The sequence below is a fragment of the Pangasianodon hypophthalmus genome, chromosome 23 (assembly GCF_027358585.1).
Source record: "Pangasianodon hypophthalmus isolate fPanHyp1 chromosome 23, fPanHyp1.pri, whole genome shotgun sequence".
Taxonomy (NCBI): domain Eukaryota; kingdom Metazoa; phylum Chordata; class Actinopteri; order Siluriformes; family Pangasiidae; genus Pangasianodon; species Pangasianodon hypophthalmus.
Window position 1 is genome coordinate 11711186 of NC_069732.1, and position 24817 is coordinate 11736002.

The following is a 24817-nucleotide window of genomic DNA, read 5'->3' on the forward strand; positions in this document are numbered from 1 at the left end:
ATAGAACGTTAGCATGCTACCAAGCCTAAAAACAAACATGAAACTGTCAGCACTAAGTAGTTCAGACTGTATAATTTATCAGAAGTCCTGATTTATGAGAAAAAGTAAGAATATATTGCAAAGTAATTGTGTTTATTCAGTAACTAAACTATCTGTGACTACATGTTGGCACTAATATGAGCTATGGATGCTGGATCTAACATGAACTTTGCGTGACTGGGCCAACTAATGATCTCATGATTACAGTAACTGAGATTGTTGGTGGACTGTTGTGTGTGGCACTCACATATCAGATTCTGCTGAAGGAAAAGAGCTGTGTGACTTCTATGACTTGCCTGAACTTGAGCATGCTTAACAGTACTTCTGTCTGCTTTTTGTCAAATACCTATCAATGTCATAGCATGAGCATGCAAGCTGAAAGAAATTATCTTTGTACTCCATACAAAGACAGAAAATTTTCAAATGGACCTTCAGATGAATTTAAAAGATATCCCCTGTAACTTATCTGAAATCAAAATTGATCTCTCAGCCCACATTGTTCAGTGCCCGCATTGGTCAGAGCCACAACAGCCTCACCCAGAGAGATACTGCTCTTGGCAAAGGGACTGTGTTTTACATGGCAGATTTTGATCCAAGAAATCAAAGTGCACACAGCTGGAGCGAAAATCCTTCCCGGTAGGTGCAAAAGGGCAGCATTCATTTGTTTATCTTCAGTAACTTTATCAGTAACAGTAGTGTTTTGGTCAGGGTCCTGGCAGATCTGAAGCCAACCCTGGAAACACTACATGAGGTGAGAATATAACCTGGATGTGAGGCCAGTCCTTCATAGGGCACCATATACACACCTAAGGGCAATTTAACATAGCCAATTTGCTTACTGTCATGTTTTTAGGAGGTGGGAGAAAACTGAAGAACCTGGAGGAAACATTCAGGAGAACATGCACAGAAACTAATTTGAGCTTAGGCCTGAACTGGGGAGCCTGGAGCTGTGAGGCAGTAACGCTATCTGCTGTTTAGTAAATACGGACTTTTTGCTTTAAGCCTTATATGCCTTTTTATCACTTAAGTGTATAATTTCATGCATGTCTCACGTTTATTGCCCTGAAGAGTTTCTGCATCATCTTTGTGTGCTTTAAATAAAAGTATTCCTAATTTTATGTTTAAATTGTTTACATTTTGTATAATCAAATTGTGTTAAATATGACAAAGCTCTTTTGGGAATTATGTCAGGTAAAACATAAGCAATATTCCTCAAGCTATCTCACCTCTTAATGGAAAAAATTGCAAGATTTTGGCCAACTGCCACAATCTACTAGAGGACAATGGTAAACAAGTGTGTTGAGATGAGTTGCTAGTAACTCAAAAGTTCTCCAGTAACTTTTCACTATATTGCTGCGCATGGCAGAAAACACCTGCCAGTTTATAGTGAACACCAACCCTGACCTTTTGGAACTTTTGAGAACCCCTGTACTAGAGAATGCACTCTTTATGTCTACAAAAATTCTGAGAATGTAGAGGCTCTACCTAAGTTATATAAGTATGCTTGAGCTTATGTTAATTTACACCACGCAAGTCCCATCTAATATACAGTAAATCCTTAACCCTTAGGGTTCAGTAGTCCATATACAGGTCAAGACTGAATAATCTACTCTTACCTAAAGGTGCTAAACTTGAATGATGGCTATAACTTTTGGTAGATGTGACCTATCATGAAATGATGAAACCATCAAAGCTCTTATCTGCAGAGACATGTTATTGCACTAACAAACAGGGTGACATCGCTGACTCTCCGTGGTCAAACTGAACGTTTTATGACTTAGACTGCACCGGTTTGGCACAGTGGGTGTGTGTTCGACCTGCCACATAGACATGCTGGCATACTTTGATCCCATCACCTGAGATTCTCATTCATGTGGGCAAAGTATAAAAAAGTGTGTGTATGTCATCTGACAAATCATTGTCAAGTATAAAATCAGTGCCAGTTTATTAGGTTCACCTGTCGTTAACTTACAATGATTTGCCATTTTATGAGGTATGTTTACTATATAATTGCACTATGTAGGTATACAATTACTGATGCTGACTATGTAGGTATGTAGATGTCAGCCACCTCTACCCCACCCATCAAAGGATATTGTATACCCCTTTATAAGACATTCCTACCTTGTTTGTCCACCGTGTAGGTGCACAGTTAAAGACTATAGTCCACTTATTTTAGCCATCAGTGCCTGAGACATTTGTACACTAAATGGCCAAATGTATGTTTACACCTGACTGTCACACCCATATGTGCTTATTGAACATTCCATTCCAAAACCATGGGCATTAATATGTAGTTGGTCCCCCTTTGCTGCTATAACAGCCTCCACTCTTCTGGGAAGGCTTTCCACTAGGCTTTGAAACGTGGCTGTGGGGATTTGTGCCCATTCAGACACAAAAGAATTTGTGAGATCAGATAAGAAGGCCTGGCGTACAGTCAGCAATCCAAGTGATCCCACTAGTGTTGAGGTTAGGGCTCTGTGCAGGCCCTACCCTTGAGTTCTTCCATGCCAACCTTGGCACAGTATGTCTTTATGGAGCTCACTTTGTGCACAGGGGCATTGTCATGCTGGAACAGGTTTGGGCCTCTTAGTTCCACTGAAGGGAAATTGCAATGCTACAGCATACAAAGACATTCTATACAGATGTGTGCTTCCAACTTTGTGGCACCAGTTTGAGGAAGAACTACATATGGGTGTGATGGTCAGGTGTCCACACCCTTCTGGCCATATAGTGTTATATATATTGTTATGCTTTGACTTATTTTCCTGTGTTGCATGTTAGGCAGCAGAATAGGTGCCCGCAATTGCTTTTCTGGATAGAAGGGTTAGGCTTTCTGTTTTCAGAGGCAGCTTGTGTTGGACATACTTTGCTACTGCTCCTCCTCCTGTGCTTTTGTTTTGGTTCTGATTTGTTTTCTTGTTATTCGAGGATGGTTATTCCTGTTTTGCCTACCTGTTTTGTGAATATATTTATACTTTGGGTAATCTCATCTACATGCAGCCTACCCTTCAGGTTACTACACACTGACCTGGTACGCAGAACATTATTAATGGCAAAAAAAAAATAGTTAAATAAACAATATTTTTTCAATTGTCAAATGAAAAGCAGTATGTACATACTGTCCCACACAGTAACAAAGACAGCTGGTGCTTTCCATGTGGTCATGGTGGGATACAGTGCACATACCATACACACAGAAACACAAACCTTTCCTCGTGAGTTTCCATAACACCTGTGTCTATGTATAGCGTTGGCCCTTGGCTTTCCTGACACAGACACATTCACACACACCCCTCCTCACTGCCATGATTTGTCCCTTTGCTGTGTGTTGGCATACAGTGGCTTGTGAGCAAAGGCAATAAAAGGTACTGTATGATAAAAGACCATGACTATTCTTGTTATGTCACATTGATACACTCAGCGCCTCAAAGTAGGTGAAAGGTCACATAAAAACCATTGATCCTGTACTTAATGAGTACAAATAATGAAAATGAATGAATGAATTCATCCATTCATTCTTTTTCAGTAACAGCTTTAATAATAAAACCATATAAACCATATAAAGATCAGTGGATTTTAACTGTCTTGAGTATATTGGCCTCTTCTTATTGTTTTAACTTTTATAGGTTTAATTAATGTGTGGCTTCCTATTATTGTTCTCATTTCTAATGCTTTTATGTCTTATGACTTCTATTATTTATATTTTCAGGTCTACCTCAAAAATCCCCTGCAGGAGTAATTTAGTTTAACCTCTTAAACTCTCAGGACCTGTGTGCAAGGCCAGATGTTGAATCAAATCAAATGTCAAATCAGGTTTGCAGGCGGAGAGGATCACCTATTTAAATGATTTTTCATCATTTATTTAAACGTCTTTCATCATCTATTAAAATGATCTTTCTTTTATTTTTTTATTGTAAATTTAAAAATAATTTAATTTAATTTTGAAATGTTTTCTTAAGGGATGAGAAATGCAAACTATTGCACTTAACTGTACCTCCTTTACTCCGTGTATTAGTTTCACATGCCTCTTAATTTAATATGCTTTAACATGGGTAGGTAAATAATAAGCTGTGGGTTAATTAATTAATTGAATTGAACTGGGGGATTCGTATAGAATGCACACAACTGAGCAGACACCAACACACACACACACACACACACACACACACACACACATAGTACAGCCTTGGCACAATGTTATTATAATAGAGGCTGTTAAAGTGTGAAAGCATTTTTCATGGTCAGACCTAATGGGAATTTTTTTTTCTTTTGCATGTTCTGTAATTCATTAAAGGTCAATATTCTGTTGTAGTTGGGCAATACACAATGCAATGGGCAAATATAATGAGAGTAAATTTTCTGAAATTGATATCTTTAGTTCCAGGCGAACTGCTCTTGCATGTAACTATTTAACCACAAACACTTACGATGTGCAGTGCATTCTGTCTTTTTTGGCCGCATGCCTCAAGAGTCACTAGAGGACCTTGACCAAATGTAACCGCTGTTATAAAATACATAATGGTTTTCAGCTCCCTGTAGACTTCAGATTACTGGAAATAGCACAGTTTTATTATGATGTTCACACTATAACTCTGACTCCCACCCACTCATAAGCTCTACTTACTACACTGGAGTCAGGTGATGCTGCTTTAATGCTACTGCAGTTTAATGTAACTTGGACCAAAACCTCATGGCATCTGCCAAGTCAATTCAAGCAGGATCAGTGGTATTTATTAAAAATTCATTTTTTTTAATGGCTGTCTTTCCTTAAGCAATCTGAATGAATAAACAAATACCCAAAGACAGTGATGCAATATTATGACAAAACATTACCGGTATCAACACTAACAGACGCTCTGATTAAACTTATCTTATCTTCTGTTGACACACATTGATTAGTTTGGTCTGTATGAACTTGACGCATGATCTTGTCTCTTCAGTGACATCAGATCTTAACTGAGAGAGTAAATATTGCTGCCTCCACGTGGACATCTAGGCTTTGCCTAACACTGACAGCCATTCATAGCTCACTCGAGGTTATGTACATAACTAAAAGGTGAACATGTGAACCTTGCTGTGGCTAAGACTAATAAAAACAAGGGTTTGCTTTGTTTTCTTGTATCATTTTGTATGTACATTTATAAAAGGTTTAATGAATAATTTAAGGAGATATTAAATATTAGATATTTGATAGATATTAAAATAATTTTCTGAAAATGTATTCTCAAATATACTTCAATATCAGTTACTGTTTGTTTTTTATTTTTCTTTTTAAAAAAGATCAGTTACTGACCACTATCATATATCTACAAGTCACTTGGAGTAAAACTTAATATATGGATAGAATTAAAATGGATGGAATTAAAATTTAATATGTTTTAATATGAATATCTTTATCAGCTGAAAACCTCGTCTGATGATTGCTATGGACTTTGCTCCAGGCAATACAGTAATAGTAAAGTTCATTGGCAATGTAAGTCATTATTCAATTTAATGGTCTTTTTTTTTCTTAAACTTTTTAACTTAAAAAGTATCTAGTATTCCAGCCAGTAATTCAGTAACAGCGTAGTCCATTTTAATTTCTGTTAACTAGTAATTGTATCTGACATTCACATTAGAAATGTAATTGTGGATATTGATGGAAAAAAAAGAATTACTGATAAATTCTTAACAATCTATACATTAATTTGGGGTGACACTAACACCTTATGTTTGCCTCTATTGGTCAAACATTGCAAAACATCTCAAATATTATACTCGAAAGGAGAAATCTTTTGTGTTCATGACAGACAGGTGATACTGCTTTGAGACTGATATGCTTTTCAGTACCTAATATGCTGATTTCATTGAAGTCTTTTAAGATTAATGAGTGAATTTGAACGACCATGGATCATGGACCAAGCTCTTCTTCAAAGTGTTTTTAATTCTTTATATAGTGAGGATGTCCCACATAACAATATACATTTAAAAATCAAGTTGGGCTATTATTATTATTAAAGTTTTATTGGCATTATTGCTTGGGAAAATCACTGCACATGATACATTTCTGATACATGTTTTCTGGAATGAGTAAGGAATGAATAGTCACTGCTGGACTGAAGCAGAACACTAATGTTCTCAGCTAGAGAAAATCAGAGTGAGACAAAAAACAAAGTATCAAAGTCTCAGTATTGAAAATTCTTTCTCAAGCAATTTTGCTCACATTTTAAAAATGTATTAATTCTTTAAAATATAACTAATAGTTTAAACTGGAACTGTGATGTTAAAGTTACATAAAAAACAACTTATATCCCAGTTCTGAGCCCCATTACATTAACAAAGCTTTAATATATAGAACACAAACGCATAATTCACACCATACTGAATCTTCCTGAACACAATGTCCTAACCTAGTTAGATAGTTAGGCTTCTCATGTGAAAAAATTAGGACACCCCATTAAATATTCAGTTTTTTATTAAGAAATGTCAACATGTCAATTTCTGATCTTGTTTTAATTTGTACCTGTAGATGAAAGTGACGTAATTGCATGTAAACAACAACAAAAAAAAGAAATCACTTTTTTCACTTATTAAATAAAAGAAAAATCAACAAAAATGAGTATTTCAACTGAGGAAAAAGTTAGGACACCCTAATAGCTAGTGTTTCCCCCTTTGGCTGAAATAACCTCAATGAGACGTTTCTTGTAGCCATCTACCAGTTTCTGCCATCGACTGGAAGAAAGTTTCCCCCACTCCTCAATGCAGAATTCTTTCAGCTGTGTGATGTTTGAGGGGTTTCTTGCATGCACAGCCCATTTCAAATCACCCCACAGGATCTCATTGGATTAGATCTGGGCTTTGACTTGGCCATTCCAGAACTCTCCATTTTTTACTTTTCAGCAAGTCCTTGGTGGATTTACTGGAATGTTTTGGGTCATTGTCATGTTGCAAGGTCCAGTTCCGCTTCAGCTTCAGGTTTTTGACAGATGGTCTCACATGTTCCACATCCCCGAAACCATAGCTTGCTGTAGGTCCTGTGATGATATTTTAGGGTTTTTGGAGACTTCTTTAAGCATCTTGCTGTCTGCTCTAGGGGTGAATTTGCTTGGATGGCCTGATCTGGCCATGTTCGCAGTTGTTTTAAATGTTCTCCACTTGTAAATGATTTTTCATCAGTGGACTGGCTGATTACAAATTCTTTTGTGTCCTTTTTATATCCCTTACCAGACTCATAAGCATCAACAATCTTATTTCTGAAGGCCTCAGAGAGCTTTTTGGATCTCACCATGGTGATACCTCTTACTTCAACAATTAAGAGCAAAACCAAACTAAATGTCTGAGGTTTATATAAGGCAAGCCTCCTTCAAAATGCTCTGTAACGATGTTCTAATAGTTTGCACTGGATGTGATACACCTGTAGGTAATTTTAGCCATTTTAAGTACAAATAAATGTGGGGGTGTCCTTACTTTTTCCTCACAAGAATTTTTTTTTTTTTTCAAATTACATGTTACAGATCATTTAAAAAAGACTTTTCTTTGGTTTTATTTGTTTAGTTATATTACTTGAATCTCCCAATATTGTTAAAATGAAGATCAAATGTCCATATATTTAACTATGTTAAAAAAAAAAACAGGTTTTCATGGGGTGTCCTGATTTTTTCACTTGACTGTATATATGGATATAACCAATATCTACATGTTATAGTTCATACTGCCATAGGTGCCATAATAATCTAACATGGGTTACTAGTAAAGTGTGGACTGATGTGTCACGTCTGCTGTTTGCAGTTTAATATGCAGGTCTATTCAAAATTATACTACTGCAGAAAACTGATGACTGATGTTTTCCACATGGTGTTGGGCAATACTTAAATGGTTGTTTGATGATGTGTAAACATAAGAACACAAATCATTACGTGGTGGCTTTAGTACATCATCTGAGTGATAATACAGTAGATCTCCCTGAGTTTCCCAGGGTAAACACAATACTCATAGCAAAAGTAAGCCAGCTATGCCATTTGAGTGTAACTTCAGCTCATGTGAATGTTGCACAAAAAAAATTAAAATGAAAATTCATGTTATTCATCCATCCATCCATCTATCCATTTTCCATACTGCTTATCCTACACAGGGGGAGCTTGAGCCTATCCCAGGAAACTCGGGGCACACCCTGGGCAGGTTGCCAACCCATCGCAGGGCCATGTTATTTATATTTGCTTTCATTTTATTTGCTTTGAAGGCAATATTTCTAGCTTTAGTTTAGTTGTTGTTTTTGGCACACTTTTAACTGCACTTAGTTTTTGTGAACTGTAATAACCCTGCCTTTTTGGAATGGCCTTGCAGTCAGTGTCATGCCAGATAATGTAACTCAATAAATGTCAAATGAAGAAATAAAGTTTAAATATGGTTATGAAGAAATGTATTTGGAGTCGGTAGACAAGGCTCAGACCATGGTATGTGCAGATGCGGATTTAAAAAAATAAAAATAAAAAAATAAATACAAAAATTAAAAACCCACATACATACAGCCCTTCACATGACCCTGCTAGTGTACAAGGACTGTTGAGGACAGTTGTTCAGTAAGTAACAAATGCTGACAAGAACACCACCGAGCTAGTGTATGAGGCTTAGATAGATAGATAGATAGATAGATAGATATTGTCATGAACACCACCGTGCTAGTGCATGAGTTTTGGGTCAGGGAACACCTGGATGTTGGTAAAAAAAAAATTGAATGAATTAATTAATCAATCAATTAAACAAACAAACAAACAAATAAATCAATTGATACATTGACGAACAAAACAAATAAATAAACAAACAAACAAACAAATGCTGACAAGAACACCACCCTGCTAGTGTATGAGGGTCAGATAGCTAGATAGCTAGATAGATATTGTCATGAACACCGCCGTGCTAGTGCATGAGTTTTGGGTCAGGGCACACCCGGATGTCAGTCAAAAAAAATGGAATGAATGAATTAATCAATCAATTAAACAAACAAACAAATAAATCAATCAAACAAATGCTGACAAGAACACCACCCTGCTAGTGTATGAGGCTCAGGCCAGGACATGGCCACATAAACAAACAAACAAACAAGCAAATAAACAAATAAATTAATAAATACTGCCATGAACATCACCCTGCTAAGAGTATGAAGTGTATGAGTTTTGGCACACCCTGATATCAGTCAAAAAACTTGAAATAGATAGTTAGATAGATAGATAGTTAGATAGATAGATAGATAACATGCCCCAAACATGACTCCTCTATTGGAGGGCAGTACGTGGCGTTGGACCTGACGTCACCATGCTCCATTAAATCACAGGAAGTCTGCGTAAAGCGCGCTCCAGACGCCGAGCCTCTGTGACGATTCGCTGCGATGCATGGGGCGATGTGTGAGTGGGCGGAGCTACAGGCGTAAGACGAATGGAGGGACGGACCCTGGTGTATTTCAATTAGCCGGCTCGCAGAGGCGTTCACTTTAACGTGTAGTAGGTTCCAGGCGGCGTTCACGGGAGAGTTACACTTAAAACAAACACACAAGACGGTGGAGCTTCAGCGGTCGCTTCGCTGCGTTTACACGTTGTTCTAAAGCACTAGAAGAGAGCAGTGTTGCTGGGATGGCCAGAGGAGAGGGAGCTGAGCAGTACTCCAACGCCAGTCTGCTGAAGAAAGCCGAGTCGCAACAGATCTCAGCAAAGACGGTAATCACATCAACATAAGGCTCACGAACACTGATTAACAGCGAAATGCTGAATGAAAGTTCATCTACATGGGTTTAACCCAGAGGTTTTAAGTAACAGGATTCCTGAAGGACTCCAGTGGTTGATTGATTTTCCAGCCCTGTGCGGATGGGCGTGGGGTTTGCCAAAGCAGGCAGCAAGTCAGAGCTCTTAATACAGCTCCGATTAATCAGCTTGCTAAATAAGCCCTGTTTCTTTCTTTCTTTATTCATTTATTCATTCATTTATTTCTTTATTTAACTGATTATGTGATCACTGGGCGTTTGAACTTCAAAAGTGCCGCGCTTTCTTTATCTCCATCAGTGAACTGAAATGCTTTTATTTCTTTTCAGCTTTTATTTATTTATTATTATTATTTATTATTATTATTATTAAAATAGCTATCGTTTCTATTTACATACACACACCTCGGCTTATCTAAAATGATATATATAATGTGTATGTGTGTATATATAAATGTGTGTGTATATATATGTGTATGTAGAAAGCGAACCACGTGATGCTCTGTTTCCGTGTACAGATGTGGTTTAGAGGCACAGATGATGTGCTACGTGTCATATGCCCGAGTGGCGCGCGCTCACGTCACCAAAACTTTTTGAACCCCTTCCTGTCCCGAGTCAGCCAGGAAAGAGAATGAATGAATGAACTGCATGGGCGTTTAATCTACTTGTTGCAACACCTCGTGCTTTTCTTTTTATCAATGGAAAGCAAGCGCAAGGACGTTTATCCCGCTTAAATGAAGTGTGTAGTATTTATTTTTTTAATCACAGAATTTGAGATAATACCTCTGCAAATATTTATTTACAGTGATGTGAAGGTGTGACTGCACATGACCAAACCCTTCCACGTAACTGAGGCTTTTCAGGTTAATATTCCACTCCAGGTTTAATCAGTATAGGCTCCATGTGCTCTGAGGTGCTGTTTTGCCCCCATTGTGGTGAAAGATGTGTGTAGAGTGTGTTGTGGTTGGTGTAAATAGTAGTGAAATGTCAAAATGCTTGAAATTGCTTAGGCTGAGTTTGGCATCATTGATATCAATGTAGTCGTGCGACAGTCACACCATATTGCAGATTGATGGTCAGATCAGTCAGAGTGATAACTATTTCATTAGTGGTTTTATGATGGATCGTGGTACTTTTTTGTTGTTTACGGACTGGTTAATCTCCTATTCCTTCAACATTTGAGACAGAATTATGTAAGTTCGATCATCTGTTTCGGACATTACGCAGAAGTGAGGAATTTCCAGCAAGCCAACAGCAGGGTGTTGAATCTCTTTAGGCTAGGAACGTGGTTCATTAGTTCCTCTTTAGGCTAAGAACTTGGTTTACTGGTTTCCTTTCTGCCTTTCGAATTTTAAGTCCAGTTCAGTGCACCTTAAAGATGTACTGACTTTATAGTGATGATCGTCATGTTAATTTTTATCCGTGCTGATATGTTCTGCAATATGTCAGACCACCTACACCTACCCTTGATTCTGGATCTTGCTTGGCTTTGTCCCCAAGGGTGTGTGTTTGTGTACTGCGTGACAAAAAGTGTGTGTGGTGTTTGCCAGTCAATATGAGCTCAGTAAACTGTCACGAGTCACAAGTATGCACACAAGTTATAATCAGTTCAGAATAGTGTGACACCTGTAAGCTTGTACACGTTCTTCACCCCCTTGGCTAACACCTACAGTGTTATAATGCTGATTGAACAGCATGATTAGAACTTCATTTGGCTTTTGTTACAAAAGTATCTTGCCTTGCAACTTGTCAGTTATCTCAACTGAAAATATTGAAAAGTGTGTGTCTAATCTACACGGCAGTGGTGTTTCTAATAGCAAACCAAGCACTTGGCCATCATTAATCATTAATACATCCAGTATTATATATAATTCTTTTTGAGTCTTATTTGTACATTTTTTTTTTTCTTTCGACATACAGACTTGAAATTTATTTGAATTGTGATGTTTCTTTTTTCCAGAGGGAGGAGAAAAGTCGCTTATCGGTGTGCAATAAGCTGTGTTATGCTATAGGCGGAGCGCCTTATCAGATCACAGGATGTGCCTTGGGTTTCTTCCTCCAGATCTATCTCCTGGATGTTGCTCTGGTGAGTTTAATGCTCCTTTAAAGCTTTGTCATTAGTTACTCCAGAGAGAAAGCATGCATCTCCATGAGCTACTTTATGTGCTTATGGAAATGCTGAGAAGAAGTATTAAAGGGAATTCAGGTTGACCACCTTGAAGCACCCTATCCAGAAAAAACACATTTTATAATGACATGATTCACATGGGAATTTTTGGGGTGTGTGGTTTTTCAAACACGATCACATATTGTTAAGAACACCTGTTCACGTGTGAAATGTCAGCTCAGCACTTAGGCCAACGTTGATGCTTGAGGTCAGGCTAAGATATACATTTGTAATTTGTTAGTTGGTTCATGTACTAATACTAGAACCATAAAGTTACACATTTATAATACAAAAGCAAAAAGTCAATAGTTTGTTCCTATTACACCTTCTTTGTTCTTAATGGACTTCTGGACTTCCCAATGGCACTCATACTCCAGTTTATGAGCTTGTATTTTAACTTGAGGGGCCAGCGAGTTTGTGCAAATAACGCCCCTTGGCCCCACTCCCAACAAAGTAACAAGCCACATCTCGCACACATACACACACACAATGGAGGCATTGTGATGGAAAATTAATAAGTTTGAATTAAGTTCTTCTATGCAATCAACACGTAGGAAACTACTATGGAATTATCAGACTTCTTGGCCAGATTACACACAAATACCAGTGGCTCACAGAGCACTGTAATAGAGTTTGGCATTTATTATGTTTCCAAGGGCAAGCAAGCAAAGCCCTCCTACAGCGTGAGTTACGATTGTCCATTCAGGACTTTGAGAAACTGCTAATTATGCTGTACAGACTGACAGAATGTTTAACTGTAGTCAGTCCAGTCAGTTTGGCACTGTAGACTGGGAAAATACACTTGGAAAAATAGCCCACTGAGCTACTTGTCCCTGAACACTCGGTGAACAAATGTTTCAAGGTCACACTGGAGCTCTGGGTACTTTCTGACTTTTACAAAAGGTCACTATAGTTCATTTGCAGTTCAGCCTTGTACAGCTGTGTCACAACATTTAGTCAATCAGGGCTGTGCATTATGATAGTATGGTAGCATATTCTGGGGGAAATTCATGAACAAAGCATTTGTATTAATAAAAGATGGATCAGTTGTACCCGTGGGAAGCACTTTGTTTGCATATGTGAGGGCATGTGTGATGTACATATTTCCATTCGAATAAGTCCTTGTGCTCAGGGTAGTTATACTTTATTAAAATCTTTATCATTGTCTTGCATTTCACTTGGATTGGCACTTTTTAGAAGTGTTATTAAGGATCATATATATCTCTCAGTACAACTCTCAGTCAAAAATGTGCCAGGCCCTGAACATTAAATAGAACACAGGTTATTCTTAACACACCATTTACATACAAGAACTCAAAAGCTGATATCCAATCTCCGAGTATAAAATGTAAGGGTGCTTCCTAATCATTTTCAGGTGATAACAGGCCCCACACCTTTCATGGATGGGAATTTTGACTAAAAATGGTACTGAAATTTCACAGCATTGCTTCAAAAAAAGTCTGATGAATCCTTGAACAAAGTCATACTGTTCAGTTGGACTTTTTCTTGATGCAGTAAACAGTAACTGTTTACAGAGGTGAGGCAATAAGGTTAATCATATTAACTTCATCAAACAGGCCTTATTTTTTAGCTAGAGCTGTAATAACTGTTTGTGCAATATAGACTTCTATAAGTATTTTCTGTTTATGCTAATAATAGTTAAATACTAGTCAGGGCTACAGTGGGATTGTGCATAATGCTGTGTCTGCTTCTCTAAAGCATGATTACGCATTCCTTCTAAATTTCTCCTCAATTAGCACGTTAATGTGCTCTGGATTATGACCCGTGTGCTGTCTGTTTTGATTATATTTATTGATGCTCAAATGCTCCGTTTGTGTAAGGCCTTGATCATTCCCCTCTCTGCTCTTTAGCTGGATCCATTCTATGCCTCCATTATCCTGTTTGTGGGGCGAGCCTGGGATGCCATCACCGACCCCACCGTGGGATTCCTGGTCAGCCGGTCTCCATGGACCAGATTTGGGAGGATGATGCCATGGTAATTTTTTTTTTCTTCTTCTTTTCTTGATGTCATTCTTGTTACCACGCTGTTTTCAAATGGGCAGTTCATTAGACATCAACTACTCCCCTTTTATTCAAATATCTTGGGTGCTTTTCTAACCCTCATATTGGTGTCTGAATAAGATTTAAATTTTCCCTCCCTTCCTGATTCAAATTGGTGTCTGTAGAAGAATTCCCATGTGTAAAGCTGCCCTGCAGGACTATTTTTGGGATGAGCCCCTGCTGAAGCTTCTGTTTTGAATGATTGGTTTACTAAGTTTAACACCATCCCCTCGATTCACTGTGGGTAATAACGGAACTCGCTCCATGAGGCTATTTTAGTGGAACAGGGCTTCGGGGGCGTGGGTTGTACGTAGATGGCATTGCAGGATCTCTCACATGATTCTGTCAAACTTGACATATGTTCATACGTTCCATTGGGTTTGAAATGTCATGGGAGAGTGTTAGTTGGCGGCCTTGACTCTGTGAAAAAGACTAAAAGCTCATTAGAGGCTGAGTTATAGATTTTGGAAGGTTGAGAGGACTGGAGATGGGGAAAGGAATTTTTTAGTAGTGATTAAATTGCATTCAGGGCAACAAAGGTTTTGCCAAGTCACTGGGTCTTGCCAGATCTTTTAGTGCTAAAATAAATATCTGCACCTGATACTTGCGTGAGAAGACTGTTTAGGGATTGGATATAGCCTTTAGTTTTGCTAGAGTATGGGTGTATTGTCCACTTTAATGGAATGTGGCAGTTAAACAAACTTTGTTAATTTCTAATCCTTTGCACAAAAAATGTGGGGAAAGTCGTGAGGCAGTGCACCATCTGGTTTGGAGAACACTGGAATGCTCTTGGAACATTTAAAAGGACCTGCCTGGCTTTGTGAGTTGGATAAGGACAGAGCTGTTCGCTTGGGTTGATGCTTTTTCCACATTACTGCTTCCAATTTTGTGCCGAGGTCACCGACCTTGGAAGTGCCCATCCCCCTTTCTCTGATTCATTCTAGCCACAGAAACACGCCTGTTTCATTAGCAGACTCATGGAACATATAGCTAGCCGTTGGCGTGCTAATTGTTTCTGGGGAATGGACGGGCATAAAAATTAGTGAATGATTTCTCAAAGCTCTCCCAATCACTTGCTCCATTCATTTTCCATAGGTAGGACAAGACGATTTAAAGCACAAATAGGATTTTCTTTCCTGTTTTATGGAATCGCATTTATGGTTGTAGGAATAACTGTTTGAAATTAATGCGGTTTAAATAAGGGTGAATAATTCTGATTAGATATATTGTAATACTAGCTTTTTTTTTTTTTTTTTTTTTTTTTTTTTTTTTTTTTTTTACTTTAAAGTATTTAATATGCAAAGGAAAAATATGGTATTTCCAGCTTTCTACATCAGCATATGAAAATCTGAAAAGAAGTCATGTGACCGATACAAGATACTACACTAAGGCTGCTTGGTTTAGGAGAGAGAGAGAGGGAGAAAGAGAAAGAGAGGGAGGGGGAGCGGGGAGAGAGAGATTTACATTTTGGAGGGGGGGATGAGCACTGTGACGGCATTCAAATTCCAAAGCCATGAGTGGTCCAGCCTACAACACACCACTGCTTCTCCTCCAACCAGAGGCAGTCAAAGCCATGGACTTTCGAAAGGCAGGAGGAGCCTCTGCAGGGTTACTTTAGTTCAAATATAATACGACACATAGATGTTAGTCATCAAACAGCGAGTAGCTGTAGCAACAATTAAACATAGTCCTGTGCCTTTTTCTCTTAGGGCAGGATCTATTAAATACTAGGTACCTTTTAAGGGTTTAGTGAATAAATATTGGAAAAGAAAACTAAAATGCACCATCGTGCTCCAATCTGCATGCTGCAGTGGAATTTGAGGAGGGTGGAGAACAAAAAAGTGTGGGTGTGGCTGATATGCAACTGTAGTGCTTCAAATTTTTACACAGAATGCCAGGACAATGTCTGAAACTACAGGAGCTGTAATAAATCAGTGCATTCAATAAAGCAATAATCAGTTTAACACATGCTTGTGTTATTTTATATGTGACTGAGGATAAACTCATAGGGAAATGCAGACTTGCTTTTATGTGAAACAGACAGATGCTAGACAGTACTGTCATTGTGGGGTTTTTGTGTCTGTGTGTATTAGCCAAAAACAGCTAGAGAATATCTTTTGATCCTTTTATAGCAAGTGAGTCACAAGCTTGTATGTTAATTTCTGTCCCTGACCTAATACATCCTTTACAAACCTGTTCACTAAACCAGTTTCTTGTACTCACCTAAACGTTTGCTCCTCATGGTGAAATGAGTCCACCCTTCACTTTACTTCCTACATCCTCTACTTTCACGTACAACGAGATGAGTGTTGTGCCATCGGAAATATGCAGCAATTGCAGGATGTGACTCAGGACATTTCTCATAATGAAATGTTCAGTTACCGTTCTTGACCATGTTACGTCTGAATCTAAGTAGACACAGGACATGACAAAATGGACAGTATTGTGCATTAGTGTCACGTGGGTTTGGACGGTTCTCCTTTTTGGGATATATGCTGTGCGCTGTCTGTGAATTTTTCCTGAATTTGTATAATGGAAGTAAAGCAAATTAAAGCGGATTTATTACATCTGCAAATTAAATCTGACAATTAAACCCTGATTTGTCTGAAGATTGAATGGTTTTCAGGTTTTGCATTGCAATGCTCATACAACTTGTGTTGCAATGTACTCATATCCATTTCTTTGCAGGATTATTCTATCTACTCCATTTGCAGTCATATCCTACTTTCTCATCTGGTACGTGCCTCCTGTTGATCAGGGCAAAGTCCTCTGGTACCTCATATTCTACTGCCTCTTCCAGAGTCTGCAAACGGTGTGTATCATCCAGCGCTATTCTTCTGCATGCAAACTACCTGTAGTGCATGCTTGAATGAGAACTAACTTTCTTCTCTTTTCCTGTTTTTGCATTACAGTGCTTCCATGTGCCATACTCAGCCCTCACCATGTTCATCAGTTCAGAACAGAAGGAGAGAGATTCAGCCACAGCCTACCGTAAGTACTTCAACGTGCCAGTAACAGTGAGGGATTGAGTCATGCTTAAATACAATTTTCATTCAGAGAGCCACCCTTTAAAGCCCAATGTTTTCATTCATCATAAAACACTACGCTGAGACAGGGCAGTCAGAACATGTTTTATGTATTTCAGAGCAGCACACCCACATTCAGATGTTTAAGATTCCACATTATTCTGCTATTCTGCTACTGAAGCATGTCTTTTGAACCGTTTGGCCAAAAGTCATTTGTAAATGCATGTCATTTATTGCATAGGTTTTGCAGTTTTAATTATTCTAATTTAATAATAATAATAATAATAAAAAAAAATTATGTAAGTGGTAGTAGTTAACAATTTCCAACAGGTACGTAACAGAATCTTTCTGTTAAATCTCAAATGATGTTCTGTATAGTATGTATGAGTGTATAGTGTACTTCTACAATGGCTGTGCGGTGCTCCCTACATTTGTAGTGAATAGGACGCCATATAGAATTTAGCCTAACTATGTGAAGACTGGTAGCTTAAGACATGTGAAGTCTGTATGTTTGTCATCAGTGACATTTTTTTCTTGCTTGAATAAGTGACAGTTTTCATCTTCTGTGATTTATGTGATATAGAAGCATAGTGTAGCATAATTACAAAAAAAGGTTCATTCTGTAGGCTCATTAATATTTAAATGGATTCACAAAATAATTGTTATAAACACTGTTATTATGGAAATGCTACCAGTGAAGAGCTATTAGAAGGAGCACATTAATATAAACTATCTGGTGATTCTGACATCACATTTGAGAATGTGATCTATACGTACAGTGTGTGTGTGTGTGTGTATGTATATGTGTGTATATAATTATGTGTGTGTGTATATATATATATATATATATATATATATATATATATATATATATATATATATATATATATATATATATATATATATATATGAGAGATATATATATATATATATATATATATATATATATATATATATATATATATATATATATATGAGATATATATATATATATATATATATATATATATATATATATATATATATAGATATATATATAGATATATAGATATCACACGGTGATAATGCATTAGCTTTCTGCTCCATACATAGCCTCATCATTGCCGTTTCCCATTCAGGTATGACTGTGGAGGTTTTGGGAACTGTCATTGGCACTGGAATCCAAGGCCAGATCGTGGGAATGGCCAATGCACCCTGTATACCAGTTGGAAATGATATCAACTCCACTTCTGAGAATTTTGAAGTCAACATCAGCCAACCACATATTTCCCTGGAAGACACAGTAAGTCCCAGAGCTTTGAGGCTTTGTTATGAGTTTTTGAAGAGTGACCTGAATTAAAGATTTGTATTATCCTTGCTTGGAAATGTTTAACACGTAACCCCACCCATGTTCTTTTCTCAGAGACAGGCTTACATGATCGCCTCAGGAGTTATCTGTGCCATGTATGTCCTCTGTGCCATCACACTCTTCTGTGGTGTAAAGGAATGCAAAGGTGAGCCAGAAGTTTTGTCAATGTTTCCACAGCATTATTTCTCATTCAGTGTACCCATCCACACCCTGATATTCTTTGGACATCAACAAAGATGGTTTCCGTAGAGAGTAAGTCATACCCACAGGTTTAAAGTAGGGATCAGTTTGGTTTAATTCAGACCGCATCTTCTGTTTGGTGGACTCTGGCTTTTCCACAGGTCTCAGGTTACTCTGAGGCAGTGGCTGGCCCTCGGTCAGTTTTGGGGCCTAAGAATGGCACTGGGAAAACTGAGAGGAGTTCATTGACAGAGATGCATCTGAAAAAGGGGTCCACTGTAAGAGATAGTGCTGCGGTTTGCTAGTTTATTTCAGGACACTTTGAGCTAAAACTTTTTAACAAAGTAGTCTTTGTAGAGCAGGATCAGCCCAGGGCAAAGGAGAGCACAGAATGGGATCTGTATACCTTCAGTCAAGAGTGTTTACTGCTGAATAATTCACATGCTGTTGGATGGATACACATATACATACACATGCACATACACATACACAGTGTGTTAGTATTTATGCTATAAAGAGAGTTTGGGTGAGCTTGAGACTCAATTACATTTGACATTAATTACATTTAACATAACCACAACCGCAGCCTCTAAAATGTCCTGTCTTGTTTTGGCAGAAACCGCAAAGGTCCGAACGGAGCGCATGTCCTTCTTCCGTGGCATCCGTCTAGTAATGGGCCATGGTCCATACGCCAAGCTGGTGATGGGCTTTCTCTTCACCTCTCTGGCTTTTATGGTGAGTGTTATTCCTGCTTTACAGGAAGGTGTTTGTTTTTGTGGGATTTGGTTCAGCCACTTTTTGGCCTCATTTTTGGGGCAAAAGCCTCAGACCACCATGGCACCTCTTAGCTATCTTTGGCTGGTGTTTTATTTAATTAGGATTTGCAAGTAGGTTTTTATAAGTCTTAATGTTTCTTTGTGCAGCTCCTGGAGGGCAACTTTGCTCTGTTCTGTTCCTACACCCTTGGCTTCAGAGATGACTTTCAGAACATCCTACTAGTCGTCATGGTAAGCGCTATTCCTAAGTTCATAGCACAATTTTTGAAGCCAGCATTTGATGAAATGAACATATTGCTTTGTGACCATCTTGTGCATGTGTATAGGAAGCTGAGACCATGGGTTTTTTTTTTTTTTTTTTTTTTTTTTTTTTTTTTAAATCAAGGAGTAAACAAATAGGATGCCTTTGAACTCAGAAATGTGACTTTAGTTGGTTAACTGCTCTTAGATGGTTATAGATGAGTGTTTGGATCAAATATCTTAACACAATAAAATATGTATGTAAAATAGAGACTTTCCTGGTGAAAGTTAAGGATATTTATTTGGCCATTAAACACATTAAATAATCATTCTATGTAACTCCATCAAGGTTCACTTTAAATTCTAGCCTCTCCATGTCATGTAGATCTATAATACTGTAAACTCTAAGTGACACATCAGGTTTGGCTAGTTGCTGCAAGCGACTACTTGCTGAAAGACTACTTCTGATTTAAAGCCATTTAACAGCGAATGTAGTGTTTCAGCATGGAATTTGGATTCACGGACCTCTGTTTACAACAGAATCCTTTCTACCTGCGTGCCGCATGTTGAGTAGACACGGACACTTTTGACACAAAGGTTTTAGTCAAAGGAAACGCACAGCCGATGTCTGAGCATAATTTCACCAAGAATGAGGCACCAGTTCTAGTACATCAACATTACTAACCTCACCATGTGATTACTGTCTTCCTCCCAGTGGCTTTACTAGTATGAAAAGCCAGTTATGAAGCTCTTAAAAGTAAATTCATGATCTGGGAAATGAACAGTCTTAGCCTTGTTCTAAACTTTTCTACTCCATTTTGTCTCCAGCTCTCCGCCACACTCACCATCCCATTCTGGCAGTGGTTCCTTACTCGATTTGGAAAGAAAACCGCCGTCTATGTTGGGACTACAGTAAGTATTGGCAGGACCATTTAACAGGTGTGAGGTGTGGCAGTGTTTACAAATAGTGAGCGTAGTTTTGGATGTGATTGTTTATATTGCAGTTGGCCAAGATTAATTATCTCGGAGCACTATGTGGTGGCCTTCATGCCTGATGAAGGTAGTAATTCTCAGTGCTCATGTTTGTGATGTCTGCAGATCGTGATTCCATTCTTGATCGCAGTGGTCCTTTTGAAAAGTAATCTCATCGTGACATACATTAATGCCTTTGCTGCTGGAGTCAGCATTGCTGCTGCCTTCCTCCTACCCTGGTGAGTGTCAGTCAGTAAGGGAACCGTTGATGCTAACCAAGACTGCTGCCGTAAACTAATCTGTGTATATGTGTGTATGTAGGTCCATGCTTCCTGATGTGGTTGATGACTTCAAAGTGCAGAATCCTGAATCTCAGGGGCATGAAGCCATCTTCTACTCCTTCTACGTGTTCTTCACAAAGTTTGCCTCAGGAGTTTCTTTGGGAATTTCAACTCTAAGCCTCGAGTGAGTCAGTCTGCACAATCACACATCCTGAACAATTCTTCTAATTTTCTCTGCCTTCAAGAGCCTTTGAAATGAGATTTTACAGGGATATTGAGCAGATGAAAAGCCTTTTATGCCACTTCTGTTCTGACAAGCTGTGTGATTCAACTTTTGGCTCAATTTACACTCGTATTCACACGCAATCTTTTTCTGGGCAATGAAAGATCGGCTCTTGCATTTAGACCTTGTATTAATAAACATACATAATTCTCAATGCTTCAGTATTATTTGCAAAAATGCTAGCTAGGTTAGGTCTGAGAAGTCAATTAGATGTCAAAAGTAGGATTGGCACAGACCAGGGTTCCCCAGTTCCAGTCCTTGAGGGCCAGAGTCCAGCTTAGTTTCACTGCTTAACCTGGAGTCTAATCAGAAGTCTTTGAGCAGGAAAATCACAAAACTCTGCTGGACTCCAGTTTTTGGATGAATTGGAGAACGCTGCTATTTTATTCTATCATACATATTATTTTCTTCTGCCAAAGGAGGCAACATGAACGACAAGCTTTATTCATAGTAATTGTGATGGAACAAGAGATGTCTCTTGCTCACAGAAATCTTTTATTGTTTTTTACATGTGTCTTTGCGTGATTTAATGTGGTCAAATTCTATCAGGTTATGATATAATTTTTGAAAATGCATATTACTGCAAAATGATGCAAGCCCCATCCAGTTTTTTTTAGTAGAAATACAACTACTCTAAAAGCATTTACATGGAAGGCTGTCTTTCTGATGAGGCTCATCACAATTCTTTTTAAAACGTGGGCAGTTGATTTTGATCTCAATCAGATTAGTGAAAAATGCAAGATTGTGAGATGCGATCAGTACGCTGCATCTCAGTGAAGACATTTTCACACGAAACCCACCGTTGTGTATGACTCATCATCAGATTAGCTTAAACTGGATGAGCATTAATATGTAACTAATCCTTCTTAAATCATTCTTTTTCTTTCCAAAAGTTTTGCTGGTTATGTAACGAGAGGCTGCACACAACCAACAGCGGTGGATGTTACACTGAAAGTTCTGGTTTCTGCTGCTCCAGTTGCACTAATCATCATAGGACTGATCATATTTACCACTTATCCCATTAATGAAGAGAGGAGGCAGGGGAACCGCAAACTGCTCATCGAGCAAAGGTAAAATCCGCAGACACACACACGCCTTTCCTACATTTTTTTTTTTTTTTTTTTAAAGATTCCACTGTATATATTAGAGTTATGGTGCGGTGCTTTCACACTTGCTTTTTCATTGCCAGAGTTAAACCAATTTTATTTAATCATATTTAATAAATATTTAATAAATCTGTTAGCCAGTACTAGCTGGGCTGATAAGATAGTTATGATTATAGTATGCATGTCATGCATATCAGTACAGATGGTGCTCTGGCTAGCTTTTTTGTCCAAATAAAAAAAAGTGTGAAAGCAAAAATGTGTGAAAGCATTCTTAGAGCGATTAGAAAGATAATGTTACTGCTGAGCTGTATCAGTTGTAGGACCACTAAAATGTTACTTCATTTTGCAAATTTTGAATATTATGAACATTATCTGATGATTTCTCTATCTCTTGCTTTAGGGAGATGGAGTCAGAAGCAGACTCGTCAGAAACTGAGCTGGTCAATGTATTGTAACATCACAGAACTCTAAAGAGGGCCTTCAAATTGGACGACCACCTACGGGACCCTCAGAGGCAAATGAATCGTCCACAGAGGCATTCAGGCCAATCGTGTTTACCCAATGGTGTTCACGTGACAACTGCTTCCTTAAGAACCTCAAATGGAGGGTCTGAAAGATCCAGGTCACATTGCCTTTCAGTGTCTGAAAGCTGCTCAACTACATGCAATCCAAAAGACTTAATTTTTTTTCCCTTGTAAACATGCACAAAAGCTTGAAATGTGATATGAGGTTTATGTTGCCTATGTCAGTGCTACTCTTCGGAATGGAATTATAAAGTGTCCTGAACTCGAAAAGCACAAAGCACTCACACTGCACTAACCTGTTCTCCACCTGGCTGATGATGGGGAGAAACTTAACATTATGGTTCTTTTTTGAAATTCAAGTATATTTCATCAAATCCAGGATACCTCTTTTTAATACATGAAACAACTTTATACATTACAAGGAATAATTAGCACTTGTGTAGTGTTAAAAATACAAGCAGTATACTACACTACATTGTTACAGTGTACAGAATAAAGGGGTGTGTGTGTGTGTGTGTGTGTGTAGGACGGAGTATCTGTGCATATTTAATTCAAATCCCCAACCTTTTTTGTAGACAAACAAAGTACACTGTCAGTCTAGTTTGGACTCCAAAACAACATTTGATCTCTGTGCAAATAGCAATTGTGGGATTTGAACAAAAGACAAGTTTAAACCGCACCCTGCTGTGGGCTAAATTCCAGCATTTGCACAGTTAAAGCAGTTTCTTTCCCCCAGTTCATTTACCAGGATGTTGAATCTTGGTGTATTGACTTGGACAGTGTTGGTCCTGCATAGTCGACTGCCTCTAATATGAGGAGAATGAAGCTCTTTAATTATTTAATATTTTTAATATTGTGTTGGTTTGGTCATGTCAACATCTGTGTTATGCCTCTCGAAGGGAAAGAAAAAAATGCTCCCGGAGTTAACTGATGTCTCTACATTTAAGATTCTTGTGGCGTCTCATCACTGTTATTTCATTGTGTTTGTTCTTCATGTACATGTGAATCTGCTGGCTTGCCAAAAGTTCTTAGATGCCATAAGGGAAGCACTAGTGTTTTATTTAAGTATTGTTATAATGGATTCAAATCCCATTATCTGTATCTGTTTATTTAAAAGTGATTTTGTAAACATGGACCGAAGGAAAGCATCTGCTGTGACGTTTAAAAGCCAACTTTGGATTTGATCCTAAATTGCAGAATTTTTTATTTTTTTGTGCATTTCGTCTTTTTGTTCAGACCTGAGATGACTTCTGAATATACATTTGTATGTTGTCACATGTCATATGAATCTCTTGAAGATTTTGTTTTTGTTGTTTCTGCTGACTTTCAACCAGCGATGGGGTTCATAATGGTTTACTGCTAGAAGAATTCAACTGAGGACTGTTTTTGTACATATTTATATGTATATATGTATAGAATGTTTGTACAGTGTTTAAATGTATTAGGTGTTAATGATTGCGGAAAGAGATAACTCATTTGTGAAGTTATTTAAAGTCTTTGCCAATGAAATGATTAATAAATGCTAATTAACTCTTTATAGTTTTGTATGATCTTTGTAAGTTTTTTTTTTAACTGTAGTTTTTCCTCTATGTATATTACAAAGAAGTGCAAAAAATTTGCAACAAATATAGTTCATAGCAGCAAGACCTTTTAGTATGTGTGTTTTCACAGATGCCCCTTCAATATCACAAGTAGAGAAAATATGAAAATGTTCAACAAAACCATATCATTTTAAAAGTATCTCCCTCTATGAATTCTACTTGTCTTAAAGTTCTTGCTGTCACTCCCTCCTTTCTTCGAATCATGTCTGGAGAGTGGAGACTTTGACTGTTATTCAAACTCTAACCTTAACCCACAATTTTATTTCTGACTAGCTTCATGTCACATTTCATGTCACATTCTAAGTAATCTGACTTTAGTAGATTGCTAAAGTTTGAACATGTCAGTTTTAGTTTGCTGAGTATTTCAATCAGCAATATATATATATATGGTATATATATATATATATATATATATATATATATATATATATATATATATATATATATATATATATGTATATATATAATTTCATCAAGACC

The 24817-nt window shown here is 37.8% G+C and overlaps 1 protein-coding gene across 1 annotated transcript; it reads left to right on the top strand.

Moving 5' to 3' along the window:
* The first annotated feature begins 9402 nt into the window (after positions 1-9402).
* On the top strand, positions 9403-24271 carry mfsd2ab (MFSD2 lysolipid transporter A, lysophospholipid b). Its single transcript, XM_026929626.3, has 14 exons — positions 9403-9731; positions 11733-11858; positions 13811-13935; positions 16689-16812; positions 16913-16991; positions 18145-18308; positions 18429-18519; positions 19171-19289; positions 19478-19561; positions 20399-20482; positions 20669-20781; positions 20864-21007; positions 22000-22176; positions 22613-24271. Exons 1-14 carry the CDS (start codon positions 9648-9650, stop codon positions 22665-22667), a joined length of 1569 nt encoding a protein of 522 aa, XP_026785427.1. The 5' UTR covers positions 9403-9647; the 3' UTR covers positions 22668-24271.
* Positions 24272-24817: the final 546 nt, after the last annotated feature.

Coding starts and splice junctions, on each gene's coding strand:
- mfsd2ab (XM_026929626.3), top strand. CDS start 9,648: ATGGCCAGAGGAGAGGGAGCTGAGCAGTACTCCAACGCCAGTCTGCTG. Junction 11,859..13,810: donor ATCTCCTGGATGTTGCTCTG/GTGAGTTTAATG, acceptor TCTGCTCTTTAG/CTGGATCCATTCTATGCCTC. Junction 20,782..20,863: donor GCTGCCTTCCTCCTACCCTG/GTGAGTGTCAGT, acceptor GTGTGTATGTAG/GTCCATGCTTCCTGATGTGG.